At 42.1% G+C, this 20,903-nt stretch overlaps 1 protein-coding gene across 1 annotated transcript in view; it reads left to right on the top strand.

Annotated features, from left to right (window-relative positions):
• The window catches only part of NOTCH2 (notch receptor 2), a 132,758-nt gene that overhangs the window by 30,381 nt on the left and 81,474 nt on the right, over positions 1–20,903 (top strand). The window contains exon 2 of the mRNA XM_080649198.1: positions 8,752–8,833. Within this exon, the coding sequence (XP_080505324.1) occupies positions 8,752–8,833 (82 nt within the window). The remainder of the gene's footprint in view (positions 1–8,751; positions 8,834–20,903) is intronic.

Here is a 20,903-nt window from a genome sequence, read left to right as displayed (position 1 = left end):
CTCTTCCAGACACCATTTGCCTGAAGCAACAGCAGCCAGCCATAGCCAAAGTCCCAGGGTATCAACTCAGACATCATCTTTCTCAAATGCTGCTACTTGAAATTTGCATAATGTCGAAGAGAAAATTAAAAGGGCCCTGTACACCTCCTCTTCATGTTTTTCAGGAAGCCCAACCATTCAAGGCATTAACATGTCTTTGGGTAAGCTGTGGATATGAGCACGGATACCACACTGCAGACAGAGGGAGCAGGGTATGAAAAAAAAATCATGTAAGATAGACAGCAGACAGGCTCATTTGAAGAGGCTACAAAGCAACAAGTAATACCAATTTAGCATGACGACATGTTAATACAGCAAGTCAAACACATTGAAGGCTGCTCAGATTACACCTGCTGGGCTGCAGACTTAATTACTCATGTTGAAGATTCCTAAAACAAAGGGAGGCTTTTAAACCGGTGGTATGTGCCTGGCACGATACTGAAAAGCCCTGGAAAACCTAGGTAAATGCCTAGAGAACATTTTAGGATGATTCCATCAAGTTTGGACACCTTGGGCCTGTCTCTAAATGGGCAAATTCCTGAGGCATTGGAACTGATTAAAATCAGTGACAGTTTGTTCTGTTGTTTACAGTTATGTTTACAGGCAAACCTTGGACATACTGTGGGCTTGGTTCCAGACCACTGCAATAAAGTGAGCTGTAATCGTTTTGCTGGTGAAGGTGCTCACCTGTGTATACAATGGCGGCTGATGAAATGGAATAAATACTAGCACCTTGTCTGGACTGAGTTACACTTAGTATTAAATAACAAGGGTTCATTTCTTTTTCTTTTTTTTAAAATATATTTTATTGATTTTTTACAGAGAGGAAGGGAGAGGGATAGAGAGTTAGAAACATCGATGAGAGAGAAACGGCGATCAGCTGCCTCCTGCACACCTCCCACTGGGGATGTGCCCGCAACCAAGGTACATGCCCTTGACCGGAATCGAACCTGGGACCTTTCAGTCCGCAGGCTGACGCTCTATCCACTGAGCCAAACCGGTTTCGGCAAGTGTTCATTTCTTAAATGTTCTTTTTGGAGTGATTCTGAGATTGCTACTAAGAGGATCTGCTAAAGGACTAGAATAGCAGCGATTTTTATTTTGTTTGTATTAGAGTCCTTTGAGAAGGTCACAGCCCCTCTGTCCCTACTCCTCACTTCCCTCCATTCCATTGTATAGACCATGAGGATAAGAATTGCTTTATTCCTGTTTGATTTCCATGCAATGCCTAGTTGAGGGCCATGCTCACAGTAGTTGTCCAACAAATATTAATAGAACTGCATTAAAATTGAATGGCATTTTTGCTCATATATAATTTATTTTACCTTTAGCAAAGGTAAAATAAATTATATATGCCTCTGTCTACAGTGCTATACCATTTTTTTCTTTTTTAAAGAGCAGTGACCTCAGGTTGTTTTGTAGTAGTTTGTCTGCTACTGATGGCAACTGGGAAGAATTTATTCCATTTATTGATATTATATCCTGAGTTGCCTAGGGCTCTTTTGTTTTTCCTTGATTCCTCCGTTTGTTTAAACTGGGGTTGGATTGCTGTAACGGGTTTCCCTAAAGATGCCATTTACCGTGCAACCAAGAATTGAAGTACCTATTATATGAGCGAGGCTTTTTTGAGCTCTTACTATGTATCAGGCATTGTTTTATGCTCTTTAATGTGCGGTATTAATTCCGTTAATGCTTACCAGAGCTCTGAGAGATTAGTTTACCAATGAAGAAACTGAAGTACAAAGAGGATCCAGAGGTAGGTAGGTAGTAGTAAATGGTGGGGCTAGAATTCAAACCCAGATCCCAGTTTCAGTATCTGTGCTTTCAGCCACTAAACTACATTGCCTCACATCTCCAGAAAAGAAGAAATGTTTTCTGTCCTCTAGGTTCTTAAAAGTGAACAAGCAGAAGACTGTAAAGAATTAATTGCTAAATTCTGAGTGTTCCTGGATTAGGGGTTGCAGCCTTGGGCAAACTACGGCCCGCGGGCCGGATCTGGCTGTTCTATCCGGTTCTCTTGCTCTCCCCTCCACTCCTTTACTTTGAATTTATATTAGTTCACACAAACACTCCATCCATGCTTTTGTTCCGGCTCTTTGGTCCAGTTTAAGAACCCATTGTGGCCCTCGAGTCAAAAAGTTTGCCCACCCCTGGGTTAGGCTATGAGGACCAGAACCCGCAAGAGGAGGCCTTGTGGGTGAGGCCAGGGGTGACTGGGTTTCAGAGGAATGAGTACAATTTCGATACTAAAGGGGAAGTAGCAAGCAGAGTAAGCTGAAACACACGTGGAGGCATGGAACTGAGTTCAGTGGTGATCTGTGCAAGGAAGAGACAGCACTCAGTGGTGGGACTCATACCGGACAGGAAAGGTAGCCTGCCATCTTGTAGGTGAGCATGAGGGCTTAGACTGGAAGTAAGAAATGGCTTATCCCTGGAAGAAAAAGAACGCCTTAGCTTGGCACTGTGCGAAGGTCCTGCCTAGACCTCCCAGCTGGTCTGCTGAAGCCAAAATGAGAGTAAGTTCTGAGAATTAAGAACTGAAAGTCATTGTGGATTAGAGCAGCAATTTTCAACTAGTGTGCCATGGCGCACCGGTGTGCCGCAAGATTTTTTAAAGCAGGCAATACTTGACTGTGTAGTCAGGGGCACTGACCTCTTTTCCCTTAGATCGTCAAATAAAAAAATGACAACAGCCAATACAACAATAGCCGTCCAGTGTGAATGAATCAAAATTATACCTTATTTTTTTGGGTCAGGTCAGCAGAATATATATTTTTTGGTGTGCCACAGAATTTTAGCAATTAGTTTATGTGTGTCATGAGATGAAAAAGGTTTAAAATCGCTGGATTAGAGAGTGGTGGAGTGACACGTTGCAAATGGTGTTTCTGGGAGGTTCGATGCAATTAGAATGAAATCTTTACCATTTGGGGGGAGCTGAGACAATGGATATCTTCAGCCTAGTCTAAAAAGGGATGACTTGAATAAGCTTATATCAGAAAGAATAAAAAAAGGTTGATCTCTGGAACATTGTATAATCTTGACTTTTTTCTCTTAAAAAATATATTTTTATTGATATTAGAGAGGAAGGGAGAGGGAGCGGTAGAAACACCAATGATGACAGAGATTCATTGATCAGTTGCCTCCTGCACACCTTCTACTAGGGATCGAGCCCACAACCCAGGCAGGTGCCCTGACTGGGGATTGAACTGTCACCTCCTGGTTCATAGGTCGATGCGCAACCACTGAGCCCCGCCAGTTCTCCATATTTCCATGATTCTTGCTCATTTAAACCTTAGCTTAAAGATACCTCCCCACACAGGCCTTTCCTGTGTCCCATGCACCCAGCCTCTGTGATTACTTTGTATCCGGTAACTGGTTCTGTTTCCAACAGAATCTGCCACCACTGTCTGAAATGACTGCTTATTTACCCATTTATTAGCTATCTTTCCCTAATAGAATTCTGTTAGTCATGGCATCCCTGACATCAGGGCCTGTACCTTACATCATAGATGCTCTGTTATGTTCTGAGTATTAGAAAACTAGTCCCCAGTATGCTGCACAGAAAATGTGTGAAACTTGGAAATTGGCTTCTAGGTTTTATGTCATGTTGCCCTGTGATGGAGTGATGAAATTAAAATCTACTGTTCCTCGTTTTTGCCTCTTGTGGGGGAGGGAGTGGGCATGCGTGCACACACCACCCCCCCCACACACACACACACACTATGTGATTGATTTCAGTCAGCCAGTATTTATTGCATGACTGCCATATGTGGCTTAAGATGAACATTTGGGGAAAAGTTACTCTTTTTGTGAATGACTAGTTTCTCTGCGTCTATTAAAACATTAATTTAAGCCTCAGTTCTCCAACTGTGGTATAATTGAGCATTTTGTTTTTTTACCCTACAAATAGAAAGCTGCTTTCAATTTTATTGTTAAACTAGAGGCTCGGTGCATGAAATTCCTGCATGGGGGTTGTGTGTCCCTCAGCCCAGCCTGCACCCTCTCCAATCTGGGACCCCTCAAGGGATGTCCGACTGCCCGTTTAAACGGGCAGTCGGACATCCCTCTCACAATCCAGGACTGCTGGCTCCCAACTGCTCGCCTGCTTGCCTTCCTGATTGCCGCTAACCACTTCTGTCTGCCAGCCTGATCACCCCCTAACCACTCCCCTGCCAGCCTGATTGATGCCTAACTGCTCCCCTGCCAGCCTGTTTGCACCTAACTTCCCTCCCCTGCAGGCCTGGTCACCCCTAACTGCCCTCCCCTGCAGGCCTGGTCCCCCCCAACTGCTCTCCCCTGCAGGCCTGGGTCCCCCCCCACTGCCCTTCCCTGCAGGCCCAGTCGCCCCCAACTTCCCTCCTCTGCTGGCCTGGTCACCCCTAACTGCCCTCCCCTGCAGGCTTGATTGCCCCCAACTGCCCTCCCTTGCAGGCCTGGTCCCTCCCAAATGCCCTCCCTTGCTGGCCATCTTGTGGCGGCCATCTTGTGTCCACATGGGGGCAGCCATCTTGTGTTTTGGAGTGATGGTCAATCTGCATATTACTCTTTTATTAGATAGGATAGAGGCCTGGTGCACGGGTGTGGGCCAGCTGGTTTGCCCTGAAGGGTGTCCCGGATCAGGGTGGGGGTTCCCTTGGAGTGTGGGGCAGCCTGGGCGAGGGTCCTGTGGTGGTTTGCAGGCCAGCCATACCCCCTGGCGACCCAAGCGGAGGCCCTGGTATCTGGGATTTATTTATCTTTATAATTGAAACTTCATAGCCTGGAGCGGAGCCAAGCCTCCTGCTTGCTCCGTGGCCGCAGCCATTTTTGTTGGGACTTATTTATCTTCTATAATTGAAACTTTGTAGCCTTGAGTGGAGGCCTGGGCCTGCCAGGGAGGTGCGGAAAGCTTGGCTTCCTCCATTGCCAGGGAAACCCAATCCTCCTACTCTCTCAGTGGCTGCAGCCATCTTGGTTGGGTTAATTTGCATACTCGCTCCTGATTGGCTGGTGGGTGTGGCAGAGTGATGGTTAATTGGCATATTACTCTTTTATTAGATAGGATGTATATGCTTTCATTAGGGTGGAAAGTAAATTGAATTTTAAAAGTGAGGTCTTTCCCAGTTACTGTCATGGTTTCGAGTTATCAAAGTGTTAACTTCTCTTTGTGTAGCAAATAATTACAGTATTCATTTAGAAATAGCCCCCAAGCAAAGTCATGAGTCTGAAATTTTACTTTATTTTTTCTTAGTATATTCAGGCAATGTGTTCTCATCTGGACCATCCAAGACCTCCACATGTCATCTTAGGGGAGTCCTTAAAGTGGACACTCTTTTGAGTACAGTTGCTCTCAAAGTGTTCCTCGGACCCATAGCATTAGCATCACCTGGGAACTGGTCAGGAATGCTAATTCCCAGGCCCCCTCTACACCCACTGAGTCACCATCTGTGGGGGTGGGGTCCCGCACACCCTCCAAATGATTCTGCTGCACACTGAAGTTTGAGAACCGTGGCTTAGTAAATGTTAAAGGTTTAAGGTAGCATGACCCTACAGATTAGCCAAATGGCATTAATTATTAGCCCTGTAAGCCCACCTCATTTTTGGTCACTGAATTTGATTGGCTCACTAAGGCTAGGCTGTAAAGTTATTTGATAGATTGATTGCCACATATTGACTTTGTGTTGTTTGTATTTCTCTGAACCTGTCACTGTATTGATTTGCCAGGATGCTTAATAGGGACAGGCTGTGATTTATTTATTTTTTTATTTTGCACCCATGGCTTTCTGAGCCATGGGCCACTGGGTCCTCATGCCTTTCTGGACAGATTTCTCCAGGTACTAGGCATGCCGTGCATACGCTCTTAATGAGGGAGGTGTCACTGTGGGGTCACATGGGACCTTCAGGAGCATTTAGTTCAGCCTAGATTGGTTTGCAGGTAGGAAAGGAGCCTGCATGAGGTTGTGCTTTGCTTATAGTAAGTAGCACAGCTAGTGAGTGGTAGAGGCAGGATTTCAGTCTCCTGACTCCCTCACTGCACCAGGATCCCTGCAGGGGCAGGACAAAGTTGCAGTTTGCTCTCTGCCTGGGGGACATTTCTCTACTGTGAGGTTTTCTTCTTTTATTTAAAGAAAAAATAAAACAAATACTAAAAAGTCAGGAAGTTCTCATTGAAACTAATAAAAGTGTCCGAAGTGAATGAAAAAAAAAAACACCAAAAACCAGTTTGAGAACTTTGGTATGGAGGAAATAACCTGACATTAACTGTTTTAATTATAGTTGTTGCATTGGGCTTATCAGTGTGGGAAGAGAGAGCATTCGAGCCCTACAGGGAAGTGGGATATAGACAACAAGATGACCCTTTTCCTGAATCTGCCTGTTCAGGCTGCTGCCTAGGGACTGCTTGTGTGATCCCAACAGCAGTCATGGAGTGGGGCTGGACTCAGTAAGAGATCCAGGTCCCAAGCTCAGCCCTGCCAACTAGTGGTGTGATGCCCTGTGAGGAGGTCACTGTACCTTCTCGGCCTTCACTTTCTAGTAAATGGGTATAATAATGCCTATCCTGCCCATCCTGAGAAGGAATATACCAGATAGTGGGAAGCAGTGGATCACTGCAGTGAAGAGCACAAACTGTCGTGGGACCCAGAGTTTCTAGGTTCAAATTCTGGGTCTTTAATTAACCGGTGTGATGCTAGGCAGGTTACTTATCCTTTCTATGAGATGGGCATAATGAAATTAACTACTTCATACTGTTACTGGCATTAGAATTCTTGGGTTCCCCAAGATAGAAATTGAGAGGAAACCCCAGGAAAATTTCCAGACAGATTTTATTAAGCTTATGCTGGAGCACAAGGGAGTCAGCACAGAGAAAGGAAGGCCCTCTGAACTGGCTCAGGGTCTGGCTCTGCTTGGCTGCTTTTACAAAGTGGGCTTGCGCAAAAAGGTCGGCTTGCGCAAAGAGGCGGCCTTGTGAGGGGTTTGGGGACTGGAATTTTTCATGTCAGGGCAGGGTTACTTTCTCCTCCTCTTGGGTTGCTGGGCAACTGTCTCTGCCCCTGCACTATGGGGCAAGATGGTGGTGTTGCTCATTGCTGCTATCCCAGGAAGGTCGTGTAGCGGCCAGACCTTGATCAGCTTCGCATGTGGGTCAGTAGATTAAGAAGGCATTTAGAAGGGCGATAAAATCAGCTACCTCTTGGAGGGATGGTGACGTCTTTGCGTTCCTTCCAGCCACCTGGTCTGATCTTGGCTTCCTAGCCACCTGGTATTTTCTATTTCAGGGCCCAAGTCCCTATACTGTCTCAACAGGCTTATAGGGAAGATTGAATTTGTCTATATAGAGTGCTTAGGACAATGCCTGCTATTTAGTAAGTGCTATGTGTTAGCTGCTACTGTTATTACTGTTTTTAAGTATTATTATTTTAAGAGATGAGATTTCCATAAACATGTTCTCACATAGTTGCATCACTTGATAAGAGTACTGGGCGAATACAGGGATCTTCTGCAGTAACCGTTAACGGAGGACTTTTTCTAACATCAGCCTGTGCCTGGGCCTTGCTGGAAAAAGAAGTGGTTTCTTTGCCCAGGAAGGGCAGGCCTAGAGCCTCTGATATTGCAGTTTAGTCAAAGAGTGGTGTGGCTAGAAACTCAAACTGGAGACTTCTCAGTTTTGCTTTTAGGTATTTATACATGAACCTTCCCAGGAGATGGAAATCTTAATAATCTTCCAGAAAAAGTTGATGAACTTCCATCTTGATTTTGATTTTTTGACTAGGTTTCTTTCTGTCTTGCCTTTTCAGTTATTAGAATTATAATTTGTTGATGAAAATTCCAACTCTGAAAGCTAAACAATCAAGGTATTGTCATTATGTAGCAAGTGAGTGACAGACTTTGGGTAGCTTTCCTCCTGTTTTGGCTTAAATCACAAAACATTCTACTTTTGCTGTTTATTTCTGAGTAGCCTGTTTTTGGGAGGGATTAGGGTGGTGAAGTGCCTTTTTGTTGCCTCGTAAAGGGACTGGGGTTCAAGAATTTGAGAATTATTATTTTATCTGTATGTATAAATGAACTTTTTCATTTTCTTTACTTTGATCCCCTTCCTCTTCCTCTACAATCTTTATTCATGATCTATTCCCCTTAAAGTTAGAGATTATGTCTTATATATTTCTCTATGTATTCCATTTTTCCTTTTCCCTCTGGATCCTAACATAATGCCTGGTACATACTAGGCTCTCAGCTACAGTTTGTTGAATGAATATTGTTGATGTGTCTGATTACTTCTTCAGGTGACCTTTTCTGAAGCCTCACCTGGAGGCTTAAGTAGTTAATATGGTGGTGACCTAGTATCTACCCTGGTCTTCCTAAATATGTATTGATGCATCTTTGCATTACTCACTTGAAGTGTCCAAATCCCAAGATGCTCATGGCCTGTCACATGAGTATTATAGTTTGAATTTCCCTAGTATCATTGGGAGATACGAATGTAACAGCTAGGGAAATCCAGGCACAGATAATTAAAAGCATCAGTCAAGACCACAAAACAGTTATTGTGGGAAGAGACACTGACCCCAGGAGCCAAAAGAAAAAGAAAAAAAAAATTGATTAAAACTCTAAAAGGAAACCCAGCTCAGGTTGGATATGGGAACAAATGTTAACTTAGATTGGATAACATTTCTTTGATGTCTGAGGGTTATGATTAGTGACTTATTTCTAATGTGTGTTTGTTTTTATTTTTAGCATTGCAGTGTCGGGACGGCATTGAGCTCTGTGTTAATGAAGGAGTATGTGTTACCTACCACAATGGCACAGGATACTGCAAGTAAGTTTTTCTCTGTGCTTTTTCTTCTTCATATATTTTATCTTATCTCATTAGGACACTGGGCAACATTCAGTTCTACTATTCTATTTTTATTATTTCTGTGAAGTGTTACGGTTTCTCTAACTTTTCTGATGTAGTTCTACTGTGGATGAGGATGAAAGGATCTGGGGGCCAGATAGACGGCTAATAAGAACTCCTTATTACCTTCTTGTTATCTTTTTCATTATGAAAGAGACTTTTCAGTGAGTAATTTTGAATGACAACGCTAGTTTTTAATTAACTAGGCTAGTTAATATACTAGTGCATTCTCCTAATGTTTCAGTTTAAGGCACACCCTTAGAATCTCTCCTAAACATGTTAGCTATGATCTTGTTTTTAAACCAAACTAAGTAGACATTTTAACTTTTTAATTCTGCCTAATATTCATGAATATTATAGCCACATGAAACTCTTTTTCTAGTGTAAAAATTCTGAAAGAGACTGTGCAGGAGGAATATGCGCACATACTTGTAGGGGTGGGGTAGGAGCAGGGGCTGTGGGTAAATGCCATTATATGGGTTTAAAAGAATGGACATGGGGAACAGGACTAGGGAGCATAGGCTAGTTCTAAGAGTGCTACTTTTCTTTTTCTCCAACCATCTAGTTAGATCATCTCATAAATAGCTTTTCTAGGTTTCCTATGACCTTTTTTGCTTTCTACCTCAATTGAAAGTTTTTGATAGGAGCATTTATATCATAGAAAATAAGACTTGATAATAAGAAATTTACCTTCTTTAATACTTTTATAATATATACACTGAGTGGCCAGGTTATTATGATCTCTGAATGCATAATAATCTGGCCACTCATTGTATATCCTATATAATAAAAGGCTAATATGCAAATTGTCCCCTCGACCAGGAGTTCGACCAGCAGGCAGGCGGCCAACTGCCCATGTCCCCTCCCCCTGGCCAGGCTGGCTGGACCCCACCCATGCATGAATTCATGCACTGGGCCTCTAATACACACACACACACACACACACACACACACACACACACACACACACTGAGTGGCCAGATTATGATGTGTTCAGAGATCATAATAATCTGGCCACTCTGTGTGTGTGTGTGTGTGTGTATATATATATATCTTTTGTATAGGTATTTACTTAATAAACATTGTAAGGGAGTTTATCCAACACATTTTTGTTTCTTCTCTGGATATTTAATCAAATACCATAAAGATAATAATGACATTTGTTTCCATTAAGTCCATTCTCACCAAGATCTAGGTTCTTTAATGTCATAAACAAGAATTTTTCCAAGTCAGAAGGAATTTTCTTCACTGAAGTGAAAATATTTTAAGCTGTGATGACAGTGAGTCTTAACAATAGGTTGTTTGGATTGGAATAAAGATAACATTGGAAATGAAATTTTTTATGTAACTGATTATGTGCTGTTTACTTAGTTTTTCTAGCTGGAAAAAAAACCCCACCTCAAAACATGTGATACATTTTCCTCTTAAGAATGGAAGCACAACTGGAGATAAAAAGGGAAGGAACTTAATACCTAGAATCGGCCACTGAAATCTTGTTTAGTCCCTTTTTGGCATCTGGTGTCTTAGTTACTTGCTTTATTCTATTATTCAGCTCTCTTGTGATAGTTAACCCATTACATTATGATCATTTGTTGATAATTTGTTTCTCTTACTAGGTTGTGAGGTCCTGGTCTTATGCATCTTTGTATAGTTATAATGCCCGGCATGTAGCTAGTGCTTAGCAATATGTTTCTTGAACCAGAAAGTGCTCAGTAGATACCATTGTCCGCATTGTAAAAAATCTATTTGTCCTCAGAAGAAACCGGTCTTCTAAGAATTTCATTTGCTTCACATAGCATCTAGGATGGTGGGCAATTTCGTTTACTTCCAACTTATTTGGAGATATTTCACCTTATAAATAGGGTCTAAAAGTTGGCCTACATATTTGTGGTCTGACATAGGGAGAGATGGTTTTTAGAGGAGACCAATTTCTTTTTTTTTTTTTTTTATATATATATTTTATTGATTTTTTACAGAGAGGAAGAGAGAGGGATAGAGAGTCAGAAACATCGATGAGAGAGAGACATCTATCAGCTGCCTCCTGCACGCCCCCTACTGGGGATGTGCCTACAACCCAGGTACATGCCCTTGACCAGAATCGAACCCGGGACCCTTCAGTCCGCAGGCCGACGCTCTATCCACTGAGCCAAACCGGTTAGGGCTAGAGGAGACCAATTTCTGAGCACTTACCAGGAAAGGACACTAAGGATTGCTTTGGGGAGCAAACAGATTTGTGGGCTGCTAGTCTCCAACTCTCCAACCAAGGTGAGAGACAGTTGCCCCCAGTTTATGAAAGAAGCGCTGCTAGGGAACAGGGCACTCACTTTGTGGATGACGTAAACGGAGCGGCCCGGGTTCTGTCCCTGGATACTTATTCATTGTTGATGGGATGGATTGCTTATGGGTATAGTTCTGGGTGTGTCCCTCAGGTGTCCTCCAACCCTGTTGTAAGAGAAACAAGCTTCCTGAGAAAGGCTCAGTAAGAAAAAAAAATGGGCAAGGCCATCCTTTTGGGAAACCAATATGAACAACTAAACTTGGGGGGAAAGAGTGTTTCTCTACCTGAGGAAAATAAACTAGCATCTTCAGGAGTGACAGTATCAGCATAAGTGGATACAAGAAATGCAAGGACAGTATCAGGGAGGCAAGCCAGTCATCCCTGCAATCCCAGGCCATAGAATCTCCATAGAATGTTAAGCAAAAATAACATCTAGTTACAGACCTTTCAATGTATCCTCATCAATGTTGTTTTTCCCTGGGGAAAGAAGGTAGGTAATCCAGCTTGTTCGGTAAATATTATTTTCACAAAATGGTAAATGAATATTAGAACACTTAGAAGGTTTATAAGAATTACATCAGACATGCAGGGCATATGATTATCTTTTATTTATATGAGATTGCTTGGTGGATTAAGAAAAGAAAGTTAAAGCCAAATTCCTTTGGTGGGTGGAGTGGAAATTAATGGAAAACGTTTTAAAGTAGAAGGTATCTGTCTGTATAAAGAGCCTTATGTTACTGATTCAGCTAAAATGTAATGATTGTTTACAGAAATTATAGAAATCCTTGGTAAGATCACATTGACAGATGAGGATAAGTACTTGCAAAGGTTCGTTTGGTACACAGCTCAACTGTTGTTGTTTTTTCTTTTCGCTGTTAGGAGCCTAAGTAGTCAGTCAGTCTGTGATTATATTGCAATGCCAGGCAAGGAGAGCCTGTGTAATCTTGCATAAAACTCAATTATTGCTCCTAAATAGTTGTTGTCAGATCTCAATAAAGCCCTCTCACTACAGAGAGATAAGACATTTCATTCTCTCCCTTGTCCTACTGGGAGGTGTAAATATATAATTAAGTTTAGCTGTCATTAATCACTTTCAAGTTGCTTGTCTCAGACTTTCCGATATAAACCATCCCAAATCCCAATTTGATTAAAAATCATGGGCAACTCAAGTTCACTAGAATGTTGGGGGTGGGCGAGGTTACTATTTGTAAAATACACAAAGCGTGCATTTTTAAGACATGTTTATCATAATTATTTAAAGTCCTTGTCTGCCAATTCTTAACATCTGGTTTGTCTTTGGGTGTGTTTCTCTCAACATCTCTTTCTCTTGACTGTGGGTACAATTTTTCTTTGCTTCATACTTATCGTAGTTTTTATTACTTACTGGACATCATGAGTGATGCATCGTAAAGTTTATCTTCCACTAAAGAACACTGAGTTTTGGTCTAGCAGGCAGCTGCATTACGGGAAGACCACCACGATCCTGTGGAAGGACTTGGTTTTAGGTTTTGCTCTGGTGGGTCTGTTTTGCCCTTAGTCTGATGGTTTAAGTCCTGGGATACGGGCCTTCCCAAAGTATGACCCCTAAGGGGATTCGGTGGAAACTAGAGGTGTTTCCAAGCACCTCTAATTTGGTAGGACTTGAATTCAAACCTCCCCCTCCCCAGAACCATGCTCAGCCTTCCAACTCTCGTGTTCTCTTGGCTCCTAGCTATCATCTTGCTCATGCCTAGCCAGGAATCACTTACGGATTTGAGTGGAGTCGTAGGCACTCGGGACTTCTCTGTCTGTGGTGCTGGCTTGTCCAGGCTCCTCAAATTGCAGCTGCTCTGACGGGTCCAGACACCTTTAACTGCTCAGCCAGTGAGACTTCCTTTTTCTGCTCGCACTCTATCCCTCTTCTGCTACATGGACTGGGGAATACCTTCAGGGAAAAGGAAGTTTGCTCTTCTTTTTGTGAGCCTCATATCCCTTCCAGTTTTTGCCTGCTTTAGATTGCTCTCTGGTACCTTTAATATTCTGTCCAGAGTTCATAATTAATTGAAAGCAGGAGAGTTGGTCTGATATTATTTGAAGTCCTTGTATGCCATTAGTTTTAATGATAAAAATTATAGTTATAGTCTTTCAAAATTTTCTACAGCACAAGTGTTTAATAAACAATGGAAAGTCACCATGAGTTACATAGGATCCTGTGGATCGGTGATTACATTTGAGAATCTCTACTTTTTGTTAAAGTAGCTCATTGAAAACTACATAAAGTAAATTATGATAGCCCTGGTTGGAGCATTGTCCCGTGCACCAACGGGTGGTGGGTTTGAATCTCAATCAGGGCACAGACCCAGGTTGTAGGTTCGATCCCTGCTAGGGTGCATATAGGAGGCAACCGATCGATGTTTCTCTCTCACATTGGTGTTTTTCTCTCTGTCCTCTCCCTTCCTCTCTATCTAAAATCAATTAAAAACATATCCTTGGGTGAGGATTGTAATAATAATAATAAAGTAAATCATTATAAATATGTTATAAAATACAACTTTGTGTCACATTTTACCTAAAATTTGTCTACTAGCTGTAAGGTACATGAAATATTAATGACTAATGATTTTCCTTGCTGGCCACTTTTTCATAATTTTTTATCTTTACCATAAAATGAAGAATGCTGCCTTTTGGCTCACTTAATACCTTTCACAGAGTAATCTTTGTGTTTGTGTTTTTTAATGTGATGCTTAAGGAGTTATTAATTCAGGAATTTTTCAGCACATGCTATTTATGTATACCATATGTAGCAATGTAACAGACAACTGTGACTGTGGTAGTAATTCATTGATATTGTTTCATCGCATTATGTCACTCTTCTTGGGGAAGCCATGTAATAATCATCAGTGTGGTAACCTGGACTTCTTAAAGAGGCTCAGAATGAGTGTTGCTGGAGTCTCATCAAGTCACCTAAGAAGTGATGAACTGTCCTGTGGAGCCATTAGTGAAGGGGCTGGGGCCAGGGCTAGGTGAGCAGGTGCCGAAAACTCAATAATCAAGATTAAATAATGTTTTTATGGAGTAGTTCAAAAATCGAAATCAATGCAAAAAACGATGATAAAAGATATCCAAATGTTAAATAAAGAATAGATCAGTATTGCTGATTTTTCTCCGTTGCCTCATACTTGGTGTGGTTCAGCCTGCACTGGGACTGGATCAAGGCATCTGGAAGATCCTGCCTGGTGGCATGGAGAGGTCATAGGGTGTAGGTCAAATGGACTTGAGTTTGAGCCATAATTCCTGTTGCCACTCAGATCTTTGACAAGTTAAAGAATATTATGCTAGCTAATATTTATCAAACACTTATTATGTGCCAGGCTCTGTGCTCAGTTAAGCTCTTTACATGCATTTTAGCCCTCATATGAAGCAGTCAGTCTTAATATCCCTGTTTTACCAGTGAGTATATGGAAACTCAGAAAAGTTAAATAATTTGCCCAAGATCACATAACTCTTAAGTAACTGACCTCTTAGCAAATGTGCTGTATCTCTGAGTCTCAATTTGCCTATCAGTAAAATGGAACAGAATTACCTATTTTAAAGTGATAGTACAAACCACATTCTGTAAAGGGTTTGTGGAACATTTGAAAGAATGTGAAAGTTAATTTTCCAGATAGGGATATGATTAAAACTCTACTGTATAGAGCTCCTGATTTTAAAATAGAGCCAGTAGCATGAGGTAGGCCTACGCAGCTTGGAGAAGATGAGGGGTGTTGAACCTGCTTGTAGCTACATGAGTGTATGTGGAGCAGGCTCAGCTAATGCTGCATTTCTGAGAAGTGGCCTTTGACTGGAAATCTCAGTGAAATTACTGCAGATGAAATGTAAGAAGAGGGCATTGAAGGTGAGGATACAGGATATTAGCAATTAAAATGCTTTTTAGTCAAGAAAGCCGGGTTGAAAAACTTGAAACTTCTCCCTTCTTTTTCCTAATGGAAGATGAGCAAGTTCTGACAGATTTTGTGCAGCTGTGAAATTGAGACAGGTCAGATTCAAATGACTTCTGGTAAATCTTGCTGCCACCACAAAGTCACAAGTTGTTAAACATAGCACCTCCCATTTGCGTAGTGAGTTACAGATGTATAGATGTGTGTCCTGTAAGGCTTTCCTTGTTGAGGAAGTACGGTCCGGTCCTCTAACAGTACCATTCCCAAGCGATTCTTCTAATTAACACATATCCTTGAAACATCCTTTTAACAAATATGTTAAGCGTTCCTCAGGAATTTTTCATAAAAGCAGTCTTGATTATCAACTTCTTAACAATATATAACAACAGAATTCCCAGACTCTTTTAACTAATCCTTATTCTTTAGGTTGGAACCTTTATAAACATCATTGCTAGATGGCAAAGTAGGAGAAGATGGTTCATAGGCTCGGCCTGTATCCTTTTGCTTGTCTTGGGTAACTGCCAGTAAATTAAATCAACTAATTTTGTCCTGCAAACCTGGTGTGAATAGATGTGAGTTTAGCTAGACTTCTTTCAACACAGTCCCCAGGTTAACCATAATCCTATGTAAAGTTTCTTTCTTATTGTTTCATAGTGGCATGTCAGCACCATTAATTTCATGTAGGAATTTTTTGCCCCCTTTTTTCTTGTGACTAAGCAGGATGAGAAATATTTCTCTTTCAGGATTTGGAGTAGCTTAATTAAATTCTTCATTTTAAATTTTGGCTATCCGTCTTTCATCAAGACTCACCAGATTGAATGCATGGGGATCTTAGAATGTGATAAAAATGTAATTATCAAGACATTTCCAAGTGCTGTTTTCTTTGTTAAGCTACCATAAATGTGAGCGTGTGATGGAGGTTTTCATTAAGCCTCTTTTCAACATCCTGCACCTAGGAACTTTATAGCTGGGGATGAACTTTAGTGCCTCCTACACCCCCCTGTGTGTGTATTATGTGTGTATTTTATTTTCATATTTGTCTTAGTAAAGCAAAGACGAATAAGGGTAGAACAGTAGCATTTAGGGTACTGAATCTATATAGATTTGGCCACTTTCCCACAGTTGCTATACCTATAAACTTGTATCCTGAATACTGAAGGTTAGATAGAGTCTGAAGAACTGCAGGATCCTCACTCTTTATCTTAGTTAGCTCTGGTTGCTACAACCACAGACTGGGTGGCTTAAATGACAGACATTTATTTCTCACAGTTCTGGAGCCTGGGAAGTCCAAGATTAAGGTACCGGCTGACTTGATCAGACAAGTTGCTAGTTCTCTGTGAGGACCTTCTTCCTGGTTTGCAGATGTCTGCTGCCTTCTCGCTATACCCTCACGTGGTGGGGAGAGGAAGTTCTGGTCCCTTCATCTACTTATAAGGGCACTAATCCCACAATGAGCACCCCACCCTCATGGCTTCATCTGCCTAAACCTCCTAAAGGCTGCACCTCTAAATACCATCACATTGGGATTAGGATTCAACATATGAATTGGAGTGGGGCATACACACAAACATTCAACCTATAACTCTTCAAAGAAATGTTTCATTTTCACCACACTGGTATTTACTGAGCTGCTAGCCACTATGATTGAGCACTGTGGTGGGGATTGTGAAGAGACAGGAAAAACCAAGAGGCCTGAGCTGTCTGACTTCCTGGTCACAAGTACACATACTTGGCAGTGTCTGATGGCGAATGTTGTGTTTCTCTGGCATATGACATGGTGGCAGTCCCCTGACATCCTGCCATCTTGTTGGGGAGATGAGGCATCCATGTATGTATGTATGAAATAAAATCCATCTATAATTGCCCAATATAGCAGCATAGATGTTATGAGCTATGGCGATTCAGACAAGGGAGCAACTGCGGGTCAGAAGACTACTAGTAAAATCAGAGGGGTTTTAGTGGGTAACTTAGTTATAAATCTGAAAATAGTGACGATGCTTTAGGAGGTGGATAGGGAGAATGATGGAAGTGGAAGGGATATCATTTCCTGGAAAAAGCATTACCAATATCTTCATCATTTACTTCTTAATGACATAGTTTTAAAACTTTTCTACATCTTTGTTGCCCTCTCTGTCTATACTTCAGTTTGTGTGAGGTTTACGAAACCATTAGGTGGATTAATCTGGTTTCATAGTGACTCTTTGGCCCCTTGAGTGTGGCTCTTCCACAAAATACCACAGCCTGGGCGAGTCTATTTTGAAGAAGTGGCGTTAGAAGAAGTTTAAAAAATTTGGCTCTCAAAAGAAATTTCAATCGCTGTACTGTTGATATTTGGCCCTGTTGACTAATGAGTTTGCCGACCACTGGCCTAGACCATGTAGAGCCTTAGCCATTTAATCACCTGTCCCTTTAAGATTTTGAAATGCTGGATCTGTTGTGTAAGCTGGACACATCTCCTTGAGGAATTATTTTACTGGGCAACTCGCCCCTTCTGAAACCTCAGTCATCCTGAAAAGTACCTCAAGAACCTCTTTGACTTTAATTTTGGTGCTTTATTCCTATTTGTATATAATGATTGTGATGTCTAATTATCACATATTGTTAAAACTTAGAGCCTTGAATTTCTGGGTCACTTAAAAAACGGACAGACATGATTACTAATGAAAAGTTGACTCATTTCCTTCCAGGCAAAGGCTGACACTGACTCTCAGAGTTCATAATTAGTCTCCACAGATGCAGACTCTAATTATGGGATATCACCTATTCTTTCCTAAATGTTAAGCATCATGAGCTGGGGAAGCAAACAGGCATTTATGTATTTAGAGGATATATATAAATGATACCTGAATGAAAAAGGTCCCCCATGAACTTAATGAAGTGGTCGATTCCCTGCAATTTTAAATTTGGTGCATCTCTTCCCAGACCATGTTTTACACACTCATCAGTCATTTTTAGCCTTGTGAAATTTATCAGCAGCTCAGATTCCATAAGAGACTGCAGTGTGTACCATAACTGTACAGTGCATAGCTTGGGAACAACTGGCTTCACTCATTCATTTTTGCCTATTACTGTGAAGGATGCTTTTTGTAAACTCGTATGGTTAGAGTATGTTTGCCATGTTTCAATCACAAGTAGACGTTTTTTCCCCTCAGGGTTCAGAGCAGTGAAATATGGTAAGATGCTGATTGTGTGCTGGAAGACAGAGAAAGACCACCTTCTGTTAGAACAGCAACACAAGGCTTTCAGCACGTGTGTGTGCCCTTGCCCAATCTTCCCAGTGATGATGGAAGAGACTGGGTGCTCAGTTCAGCTTCTGAGTTCTGATAAATGAGCGCAGACTGTAAACTGGAAGATAAGGGCATGTGCAAATTCTTGTGTAAATAAAGCATGGTTTCCCATTGCAGTGGTGACTGATTCCATAGTTTCTGATGAAGATGAATGACGCTGTGAATTAACAGCTTTAAAACTTGTATCACTGCAGCTTCTTTTGGGTTTGGATTTATTAAAATCAGCGTGTGTTTACTGCTTTATTCAGATGGGGGGGGGGAGGTGGAAAAGCTGAACACAGGCACACCAAGTGGGGTGGTGTTTCAGACGATTCCCAGCCTCACAATTCCCCGTGAAATTCTTTTCCTGTGGGAAACTTTTAATTTGGAAGCATTCAGCCTAATGTGGGAACCAAGATTAACATTTTCTGAAATACCTCTACAAGAAAAGCAGAAATGTTCTGTTCCGGAAGCCGAATTTACATAGCAGAAAAATGGGCTGTCCTGCAGTATTTGGTAGTGTTTATTAGTTGTGCTTAAAAAGTTGTGTGTGTGTGCATACAAAAGAGAGAGAGAGAGAGAGAGAGAGAGAGAAAATTGAGAGGGTATATTTGTTTCCTTTACATCCAACCAGCAAAGCCCTGGAAAGTGTGTTTTACCACAAATCAGCCCAGTAACCAGTCCTAGCTCTACAGTCGAATACTGTTTTTAGTTCTTTTTGTCTTTCCTTCTTGCTGAGTAAGCTATAGTGTATTTGGGGGGGCAGGGGGGGAGGCGGGGGTGAGTGGGAGTGAGAAAGGGAAGAAGTCGACATGACAGAGCTTCTCCCTATTCTTCCCTCTTCACCAGGAAGGAAGTGAACTCGAATCTTCATGCATATGTTTCTTTTCCTACACCCCCCCCCCACACACACACACACAGTCAGTAATTAGCATAACCCAGTTAGTTACCTTTACACAGAGTTACCGAATGAACGAGTTGACAGTCTGATGAGATGTCAAACTGGAGATACTGGGAGGAGGGGATATGAGGTTTGACTAATGGGTTGGGCCTCAGGAATGCCAGCCGAAGACTTCAGACTGGATTCTGTAGGCTCTAAGGCATCTAGAAGTTTGCAGCCAGAGCCTTGGGAATGAAATGTTAAATAGCAACTTTCACTGGTTACAGTTAGCCTTGGCTGTTAGCAATTATTTTTATCTACTTTAACAGGGGGAGCAGGAAACTAAGCTGGCATTATGGTCGCAGAAAAGAACAGGCTGATTTGGGGCCCTTTCAAACTGCAGACCTTTGTTACTGACCAATGCTTAATTTGGTTTCTGGGTTTTGTTGGTTTTTTTTCCTCCTGCCCTTACCTCATTTACCTTAACAACAGCTCCCCCCTCTAGAGCTCAGCCAGGGCACTCTGCCACTGCGGATTGGGGGGCCAGGAGGCCCAGAGCAAGAAGAAAGTGGGTTGAAAGCAGAGTTCTGTGTAAAGAATTTTCTGCTGGAAACGAGCCCAGAGGGAGTAAAGAGGATCTTTAATGAGGAGCAGCTGCAGGGCCGACGCAACCCACATGAGACATTTTTTTCCCCTCCGTTCCACATTCTGTATAGTTTTTAAAAAATCATGATTTTGAAATAGCTGTTTTGTAAAGCCCGCCTCTCTTTTCCTTCTCCTTGTATGCGGTAGGGTTTTGCTTTGTTGTTTTATTTTGTTTAATGACCAAATCCTCGCTTTAAAAAAAAAATGCTAAAGGCAGAGCTGCAGCACAGCCCTGGCTGCCATGTGGGCTCACCCTGCTGATACAGAACATTCGGTGGAGAAAACAAGGACAGAGAACACTGGCTTTTATTTGGAAAGGGGCTTATTTCCTGCTCAGACGTCGGTCATCTTGGAGCTGACATGCCGCTACAGTGTTTTCAGCTTTTCTCTAGACGAGTGGCTATTCACTCAGGAAACTTGAAAGGACAAATTTTTCTGTCCTGCATTACTAGGGAGACTGATTCCGAGCCGCAGCCCCTGCCAGAGAGCTTGGACTTGCTATTCAGGCCGTGGAAATCTGTAAAGTGGCTACATGTAAACGAATCCAGGCTGCGGGTGACATGTGAGAGCCGGGGTCTGGTTCTCATCTGTTTGACCGAGGGGGGCTGCGTGGGCATCCTTTCCATTGGAAAGTCTTCTGGTTCCATTAGGCGGAGTCCCTTGTTTTTTTCCCTCCCTCCCTCCCTCCCTCCCTCCCTCCCTCTCCTTCACTTCATTCCCCATGTGTGTGTTTGAATAGTAACAGAGAGTGTACCTCTTCTTTTTTTAAATATATTTTTTATTGATTTCAGAGAGGAAGGGAGAGGGAGAGAGAGATAGAAACATCAATGATGAGGGAGAATCATTGATTGGCTGCCTCTTGCGCACCCCACGCTGGGGATGGAGCCCGCAACCCGGGCATGTGCCCTGATGGGGAATCAAACCGTGACCTCCTGCATGGCCCTGATAGGCATTCAGGTCAGTTTTGGGAATTATTTTACAGGAAAACCCCTCCCCCAACTCTCCC

The sequence above is a fragment of the Plecotus auritus genome, assembly GCF_963455305.1.
Source record: "Plecotus auritus genome assembly, chromosome: 12".
NCBI classification, from domain to species: Eukaryota; Metazoa; Chordata; class Mammalia; order Chiroptera; family Vespertilionidae; genus Plecotus; species Plecotus auritus.
Note: the sequence above shows the minus strand (reverse complement) of the source record. Positions and strands in the feature narration are given on the sequence as shown.